Source organism: Aegilops tauschii, chromosome 2 (genome assembly GCF_002575655.3).
Source record: "Aegilops tauschii subsp. strangulata cultivar AL8/78 chromosome 2, Aet v6.0, whole genome shotgun sequence".
NCBI lineage: Eukaryota > Viridiplantae > Streptophyta > Magnoliopsida > Poales > Poaceae > Aegilops > Aegilops tauschii.
The window spans coordinates 635,315,916-635,325,311 of NC_053036.3; the positions used below are offsets into that span (position 1 = coordinate 635,315,916).

Sequence of the window (9,396 nt, forward strand, 5' to 3'; positions counted from 1 at the left end):
TAGCTTACGGAAACAAAATTACAAGGTTTTCTATCTGCAATTAGTACAAACTTGATAGTGCTACAAGTGCTAATGATCCAACAGCGTCCCAGCTCCACACATCCTAGTACTGAATTTCCTCACACTTGATAGTCCTACAAGCAAGCAAGCAAGCAAGCAAGCAAACATGCAAATACAAGTAGTAGTACTGGTTGTCTAATGAATGGGCACATGATTCTCCTCAAATAAATTGACAAGATTTTCTTCTTGTTTTTTCTAGTTAAAGACAACCAGTCATCAATCAAGCAAGCAACATCACATTGGTACAGCAGTTAGCATCGTTCAGCATATATGGGGTGTGAGCAGTCAACACCTACTAATTTTATTTTATTTGTTTGCATCGAGTCAGCACCTACAAGATGGGATGGAAATGCATCTTCTGTATTAGTTGTGGAGCATGCGTGTATTATTAGCAATGAAAGCAAGGGTCGACACTAGTGAAAGAGCGGACAGGAATATTTGCTTGCAACCTGACGACTTCGCTTGTGCGAGGCGAGGCGAGGCGAAGAGCAGCTCCTCGCTCTTGGCGCCGAGCTTGACGAGGGGAGGGGGCTCCATGGAACCTGCGACAACCCGACTTGCACAGTGTAAAAAAATTAAGTAAACATACTAGTGATCTGCACAGTGTTGCTCCATAGCTCAACCGAACTTCAGAAAAAGTAAGACAAACAAAGTACAGTTTGTGACTTGAGAGGATAGGATTCAGGGTAAAAACGACTCACCCAAGAGACCAGAGTCTCGTCGTCCTCGTCGGGCTCGTCGGACAGGACCGCTCTCTTGCCAGTGATGATCTCCAGAAGCACGAGGCCGAAGGAAAACATGGCTGTCATCTCCTTGCTAGATCTTGGCCAGCTCAGGGGAAACATGGCATTCAAGCATCGGTCAACACTTGTGGAAGAACGTATCAATACAGTGAAATAAAAGATGTGGTGGGGGCATACAATGGAGTTAGGGACACCGACTTCCGCACAGATGTCCAGTACGAGCTTGGACATGTTTCCCCTGAGCTCGGAAACATTCTTCTGCAGCCTAAAACTTGCCACTATATCATCTGGAAGAAAAAAACAGTTTCATTAAACACATGATACATTCGTACATCAATACATCTGGTACTCTTACCCAATAAAACAAAGAACAGTGATCACCGCATGTGCTTAAACTAAATTGGAACCATGACGCTCCAATAGTGCCACCTAAAATTGGCAAGGATTCATTGGAGGTCAAAGTTCTTCCTTTCGACCACTGGAAAGGATTCATATATCGTTTGGGAATAGATCGCACCTAGAATTCATGGACAGTCATATATTGTTTGGTAATACATCACGCCTAAAATTCATGAGCAGTAATCAATTACTGCTCGGTCCTTTATCACAGCTGTTGCAACAACACGAAATAGGAAGTGACAGCAACTCCATCACTTTGGCAGCTCGAGTAGCTTTCACCACCGATAATTCTACAGCCAGATGAAAAATTAACTATGCCAACTAACAACGGTACAAAATCATGTTGGACTGCGATGCAGAATCAAAACCAATACATCACTGGCATCAAACCGAATCGCTCAAAGCTTAGGGCGACGACGCTGAGGGGGATGCAGTCGGTAGACGTTTTTTCAGCCTACTCAATTTCCAAAAGTTAGCACCGACAGATGCCTAAGCAGCGCGGATCAAGCAACGAGCCGTACGCGACTAAAATTAGCAGGTGAGACTACCAGGTCACACTGGTAAGACCGCTTTCCCCGCAGCCGACGGATTCAAAAACTCCACCGACAGCGCCCGCAGCCCGGCGGTCCGTACAGCCAGATCTAGAGGCGCGCGGGGCCGTACGGACGAGGCGCAGACCGGGCCGACATGCGGTGGCAGCGGAAACCGAGGCGAGATCTGGGCAATGCCGGTGGATCCGGAGGGGAGATCCCGAACTGACTCACCTGTGAACCCGTCGGTGAAGGGATCCTGCGCGCCGGGCGGCGGGCCCCTCCCGCCGCGGCCCGCGAAGGGCGGCAGCCAGAAGAGCGCGGACAGCAGCACGACCGCACCCAGCACGAGCGCCGCCACGCATTGCTGGGCACGTGCGCCGACGCCGGACTGGGAGACGTAGCAGAAGCCCGTGGCGCGGCCGGGGAGGCAGACGAGGCCGCACGACGAGGCGCGGATCCAGCTCGACGACGGTGTGGATCCGGAAGGCCCGCTGTAGCGGTGGCGGATCTGGCCGCGGACTGGCCTCGTCGGCTCGATCTGGCGCCATGGGAGAGAGGGAGATGTGTTGTACAGAGTGGTGGCCGGGGAAGGATTGACGACGGTGGGGTGAGAGGAGGACGGCAGGATTCCCGCCTGAGATTGCCAGGACCGGGCGCCGGAGGTGGCGGCGGCAAGGGAGGAGTGCAGCGCTAGGGTTCGCGCGAGAGAGAGGAGGACACGAGGGATGGGGTTGGGTGGGGTTCGAGAGAGAGGGGAGTTTGCTGCCGTGGGTTGGATGGATAGACGGATGGATGGTCAGATGGATGTCATGTCATCGATCCAAGCCACAAGTGATTCCACCAATCAGAATTAAGCTTATGTAGTTTTTCTTTCTTTTTGTTTCTCTTATAAGGCAAATGCCCAATGTTATGCCAAAATTCATGGCAAATTTTTTCCAAATGATCTCATATTTTGCATAAATGTGCATCTTGGAATGGCAAACAATGTTGCCTAAGGGAGTTTTCATTTTCTTTGCACAGAAAAATTCATTTTCCATTTTTCGAATGCCCAAAATGAGGTTTTTTTGTGAACGAACTACCAAATAATTGTTGCAAAAATGTACCAAATCAATTTTATAAAATACTATGCCATGTTTAATGCACAATTGACACAATGGTTGGGTGTCAAAATCCTTGATCCACCTCTGGTGAAAAAGACAAATTTCCACCGATTCAGTAGGAAGCGGGTCAAATTTGAACTGTAGCTGCCTCATAGTTTGCTATTTCTTTTTTCCAAAAATCTTTTCTAGGTACATAAGTATCTATTTAATCAGAGAAACATTAAAAAATTTCCAAGATTCAACCACTAGCTAGGAACGGTCAAGCCCGCCGTTTTGACCGCATTTTGTAACGGGCATAAAAAATTCAAAAAAAATCAAAAAATTGGAAAACCTTCGCATTGTGTCATCATATGTGACCAAGTTTCCATGAAAAATAATAAACTTGTAATACGACAATTTTTTTTAAAAGTGTTCTCAGAAATGAGCTATCATGCGTGAAGATTCATGGCTTTCAAGCCAAATGATCAATCTTGTGGCCACATTCATGGCATAGTTTGTTCAAATGATCTCATATTGTGCAAAAGGGTGCATCTTAGAATTCCAAACAATGTTGCATAAGGGATTTTTCATTTTCTTTGCACGGAAAATTCATTTTCCATTTTCCGAGTGCCCGAAATGAGTTTTTTTTGTGAAGGACCTACCATATATTTGTTGCAAAATTGGACCAAATCAAATTTATGAAATACTAGGACATATTTAATGCACAATTGACCAAATGGTTGGGTGTAAAAAGTTCTGATCCACCTCTCGTGAAAAAGACAAATTTCCGCCGATTCAGCTGGAAGCGGGTCAAATTTGAACTGTAGCTACCTTGTAGTTTGCTCTTTATTTTTTCCAAAAATCATTTCTAGGTACATAAGTATCTATTTAATCAGAGAAACATCAAAAGGTCTCCAAGATTCAACAACTAGCTAGGAACGGTCAAGCCCGCCGTTTTGACCGCATTTTGAAATGGGCATAAAAAATTCAAAAAAAATATCAAAAAAATTGGAAAACCTCCGCATTGTGTCATTATATGTGACCAAGTTTCCAGAAAAAATAATAAACTTGTAATACGGTAATTATTTTAAAAAAGTGTTTTTAGAAATGAGCTATCATGTGTGAAGATTCATGGCTTTCAAGCGAGATGATCAATCTTATGGCCACATTCATGGCATAGTTTGTTCAAATGACCTCATATCATGCACAAGGGTGCATCTTGGAATGACAAACAATGTTGCCTAAGGAAGTTTTCATTTTCTTTGGACGAAAAATTCATTTTCCATTTTTTCGAGTGCCCAAAATGAGTTTTTTTGTGAAGGACCTACCATATATTTGTTGCAAAATTGGACCTAATAAATTTTATAAAATACAAGGCCATATATAATGCACAATTGACAAAATGGTTGGGTGTCAAAAGTTTTGATCCACCTCTCGTGAAAAAGACAAATTCACGCCGATTCAGCAGGAAGCGGGTCAAATTTGAACTGTAGGTGCCTCATAGTTTGCTCTTTATTTTTTCCAAAAATCATTTCTATTTACATAAGTACCTATTTAATCATAAATACATGGTTTGGTGGCGATACGTCGAGGTTTGGACGGTGGCCGAGGGCCCCAACTCTAGAGCGCGTAAACTCGCATGCCCGCTGCGTGGTCACCGCGTGACCATGGCGTTGCCATGTGTTCTGGGCGGCCTAGGCATGTCTAGTGTGTTGGGCACTCCCCAGGTAGGTGCTAGGAAGAAAATCACAACATAAGATTCTCACGAGGAGACCGATCGATGCTCAAACATGAATAAGCAGCCAAGTGTTTGATTAGCGGTACGGGAAATGCACATGGCTAATGGGCATGAGTTTTGGCTGAGGATGATCAGTTACTAAGAAGACCGTCTTCACAAATTTTCAGCTCAAAAGGAGGAGCCTAGGTGGTACTTGCTTTGCAAAGTACCACACTGGACATAAATACGAATGTTGAAGCTGGGCTCAAAATAATGAATGGATTGAGCTGGCATTTGGTGGAGGATGGTTATTTGGGCATAGGAAAGCATTGTAGAAAATGGATACCATTTGGACATGCCAAAGTGGTATGTAACACCCACGATGCGGCTATATCTCCCACGTGTTGAGGCACGACTTAGAGGCATAACCGCATTGTAGGTATTGTCGCAAGAAGGGTCATCTTCACACAATCCCATGTAATGAACAAGAATGGGATAAAGAGAGTTGGCTTACAATCGCCACTTCACACAATACATAAATTAATTCATACATCATCCAAAATCTACACATAGACCGACTACGGTCAAAATCCAAATGAAAAGAAGACAACCCCAAATGCTAGATCCCCGATCGTCCCAACTGGGCTCCACTACTGATCATCAGGAAACGAAACATAGTAACGACCACGATCCTCATCGAACTTCCACTTGAGCTCGATTGCGTCATCTGCACTGGTATCGTCGGCACCTGCAACTGTTTTGGTAGAATCTGTGAGTCACGAGGACTCAGCAATCTCACACCCGCGAGATCAAGACTATTTAAGCTTATAGGAAGGATGTGGTAATGAGGTGGAGCTGCAGCAAGCACTAAGCATATATGGTGGCTAACATACGCAAAGGAGAGCGAGAAGAGAAGCAACGCAATGGTCACGAAGCTAGGTATGATCAAGAAGTGATCCTGAAACTGCTTACGTTCATACATAACCCAAACCGTGTTCACTTCCCGGACTCCGCTGAAAAGAGACCATCACGGCTACACACACGGTTGATGTATTTTATTAAGTCAAATGTCAAGTTCTCTACAACCGGACATTAACAAATTCCTATCTGCCACATAACCGCGGGCACGGCTTTCGAAAGATAATACCCTGCAGGGGTGTCCCAACTTAGCCCATTATAAGCTCTCACGGTCAACGAAGGATATTCCTTCTCCCGGGAAGACCCGATCAGTCTCGGAATCCCGGTTTACATGACATTTCGACAATGGTAAAACAAGACTAGCAAAGCCGCCCGAATGTGCCGACAAATCCCGATAGGAGCTGCACATATCTCGTTCTCAGGGCACACCGGATGAGACATCCTATGAGTAAAACCAGACCTCAAGTTTCCCCGAGGTGGCCCCGCAGTCTACTCTGTTCGGACCAACACTCGAAGGAGCACTGGCCCGGGGGGGTTAAATAAAGATGACCCTCGGGCTCGCGAAAACCCAAGGGAAAAGGCTTAGGTAGGCAAATGTAAAACCAAGGTTGGGCCTTGCTGGAGGAGTTTTATTCAAGGCGAACTGTCAAGGGGGTCCCATAAATCACCCAACCGCGTAAGGAACGCAAAATCAAGGAACATAACACCGGTATGACGGAAACTAGGGCGGCAAGAGTGGAACAAAACACCAGGCATAAGGCCGAGCCTTCCACCCTTTACCAAATATATAGATGCAATAATTAAATAAGAGATATTGTGATAAGCCAAAAATATCCATGTTCCAACATGGAACCAACTTCAACTTCACCTGCAACTAGCAACGCTATAAGAAGGGCTGAGCAAAAGCGGTAACTTAGCCAAACAACGGTTTGCTAGGAAAGGATGGTTAGAGGCTTGACATGGCAATATGGGAGGCATGATATAGCAAGTGGTAGGTAGCGCAGCATAGCAAATGAACGATCAACTAGCAAGCAAAGATAGAAGTGATTTCGAGGGTATGGTCATCTTGCCTGCAAGGTTCTCAGAGTTGTCGAAAGCTTGATCCTCGTAAGTGTTCTAAACAGGTTCCTCGTTCACGAACTCGTCTCCCGGCTCTACCCAAAGCAAGAACACAAGCAATGGAACCACAATCAATCGCGGTGCAATGCACAAGCAACATGATGCAATACATGCATGATATGCGAGATGTGATATGCGATGCATATGCGTGCTCCGGAATGGAAAAGATGAACAAGGCATCAAATTGGCCAACCAAGTATGCCGCTGGAAAGATGAGATGATTTCGGTCGAAATCGATATAAAGATCACCGGAAACGGATGCACGGTTTGCAAATGGCAAGCAAAACAAGAATGACACAATTCTGCGATTAACAGCATGATAGCACTTAGAATACATCAAGTAACTATACTACAGCACCCCAACATAGCAACAAAGCATATGGCAGTGATCTACAAGAGATGCTTGACAAAAGATGAACACTGAGCTACGGCTAGATCACACTGTAACAGGTTCAACCAAGCATGGCAAAAGTGCAAAAGATATCAGCTTCACAAACTTGGTGGAAATACTGAACGTGGCATAAACAGCAGCAGGTAGCAATGTTCAGAGCAAGCAATCAACATGCTACAGGAACTTATCATAGCAAAACAAGGCATGAGATGAATCTACTAAATGCATAGAACAAAAGTCCCTTACTGGCCATGAGCCAAAAAGGCATAGAAGATATGATAGCACCCATGTAAACATAGCAAGTTTTGTTAACAGGTTCCAGACTTAGCAGAAAACAGAGCATGGCATTAACAGAATTATGAAGGCATCTTTGTGAGCTCGATTCACTGATCACAAAGCATTGCATGACAAAACAAGCATGCCTACAGCAAGAAACATGTTCATGAAGCCATCCATGGCAAGAGCAACGTCATAGCAGGTATGGATCAACTACAACAACCTTAGTAGAATTGAATAGCATGTTAACATTCTGCCAAGAACATTTTATAGCAAAAGTAGAGCAAGAGTGAGACATGCTAGGGCACTCCATAATTGCAAACAGGGGCATGGATAGATAGAGAATAACCATATGTTCAAAACATCCTTACTGAAGTATCTCAAAATAAGCATGGATCTCACCATAGCATCAAGTTTACAAGGCATAAAAATAACAGCAGGTAAAGGACTTGGCAAAATCCTAAGTTCCTGAAAACCGAAACATCACGAAGCCTAGTTTGCATGCTTGTGCTAGTCATCACATAGATCAAAAAAATACATGTCATACACCCCTGTAAAGATAGCATGGCATAGATCAAAACACATGTAGAGCTCATGCTCATAAGATGCACACATCAAATGCAACAAAAATAGCAAAACACCAAGTTCTGATAAGTAACAGCAGTAAACATCATATAGCACTCTTGCAACGATGATTTGAGCACCCAGATGAACTCAAACAAGCATGGCGCAATGGACAAAATGAAGAGCATCTCGTGATGAACATTCCGATATACCATGCGCATGAAACGGAGCAGTATGCAAGGAGATATGATGTGATGAACAGCGCAACATAATGTGAGAATTTCAGAACTTAGAGGATTTTCGGAGGTCAACCTCGTTCCCCGATCTGGATCTGGCGCGCGGTTCGAGGCAGTCGGCGGCTCGCCGGAGATCGTCGGGGACGGCGGAGGGACGGGGCCGGCGAGGTCGGGGAAGGTCGGGGCCCGCCGGATCTGGGGCGGCGCCGGCGAGACGGCAAACGGGGCGGCGACGGCCGGCGGGCGGGGACGCGGGCGGCGGCGACCGGCGGGCGGCGGCCGGCGGAGGCGGAACGGAACGGTGGGCGGCGCGGAGCTCGCCGCAGGAGGCGCGCGGAGGCGCGGGGCGGCGACGGGCTCGGGGAGGGCCCCGCGCGGGCCTGGCGGGCCGGCGGCGGCGGACGGTGGCGGAGGCCACGTGGCGCATCCCGATTGGCCGCGGGCAGCGGCGGCGATTTGTCCGGCGCGGACCGGACGTGTCCGGCGCGCGGAGGGAGCGGGGCTAGGGTTTGGATTGCGAGATTTGGACGGGGATCACATATTTATAGGTAGAGGGAGCTAGGAGACTCCAAATGGGGTGTAGTTTTCGCCCACACGATCGTGATCCGACGGCGGAGAGCATGGAGGGGGTTTAGATGGGTTATTGGGCTGTTTTGGAGGGGTGTTGGGCTGCAACACACAAGAGGCCTTTGCGGTTGCCCGGTTAACCGTTGGAGCATCAAACGGCCTCCAAATGGAACGAAACTTGACAGGTGGTCTACCGGTGGTGTACCAAGGCCACTTGGCAAACCTCGGTTCATTCCGAGAACGTTTAACACCCGCTCACGAGAAGAGACAAGAGGGGTGCGCCGGTGCATGTGGGAGTGTCGGATTGCAAAACGGACAACGGGGAAACTGATCGGATGCATGAGACGAACACGTATGCAAATGAGATGCACATGATGACATGATATGAAATGCATGACATGAACAAAATGCAAAACGAAAACAAAACCCGACCACTGAGGGAATATCATAACACATAGCCGAAAATGGCAAGAGTTGGAGTTACAAATATGGAAAGTCACATCCGGGGTGTTACATGGTACTTCCTTCACAAAGTGTTTTTCTGAACAGAATAGGAAATGAATAGTTTTGAATTAATTTTGAACTAGGCAAGGAAGGTTTTTTTACATATTTGACGAAGATATGACCCAAAGAATTTATGAGATTTTTTTGGGAATTTTGGGAATGACAGAAATATAGGGTGCTTCACAACCTAGGGTAAAAACTGCCACATGGACATGATACTAGGAAAAACTGATGAGGTGGCGCCTAGCCATAGCAACCCACCACAATTTACAAGGTTATGACCATCTATA

At 46.3% G+C, this 9,396-nt stretch overlaps 1 protein-coding gene across 1 annotated transcript; it reads right to left on the reverse strand.

The window, feature by feature from the left end:
* Positions 1–423: 423 nt before the first annotated feature.
* LOC141041394 (uncharacterized) lies at positions 424–7,212 on the reverse strand. The gene is made up of 5 exons (XM_073507542.1): positions 7,206–7,212; positions 1,967–2,497; positions 762–1,090; positions 650–656; positions 424–602 (listed from the first exon to the last, which is right to left on the reverse strand). The coding sequence occupies exons 1-5, from the start codon at positions 7,210–7,212 to the stop codon at positions 424–426; spliced, it is 1,053 nt and encodes a 350-aa protein (XP_073363643.1).
* Between the last annotated feature and the right edge of the window lie 2,184 nt (positions 7,213–9,396).

Coding starts and splice junctions, on each gene's coding strand:
- LOC141041394 (XM_073507542.1), bottom strand. Junction 1,091..1,966: donor CTTCACCGACGGGTTCACAG/GTGAGTCAGTTC, acceptor TTTTTCTTCCAG/ATGATATAGTGGCAAGTTTT.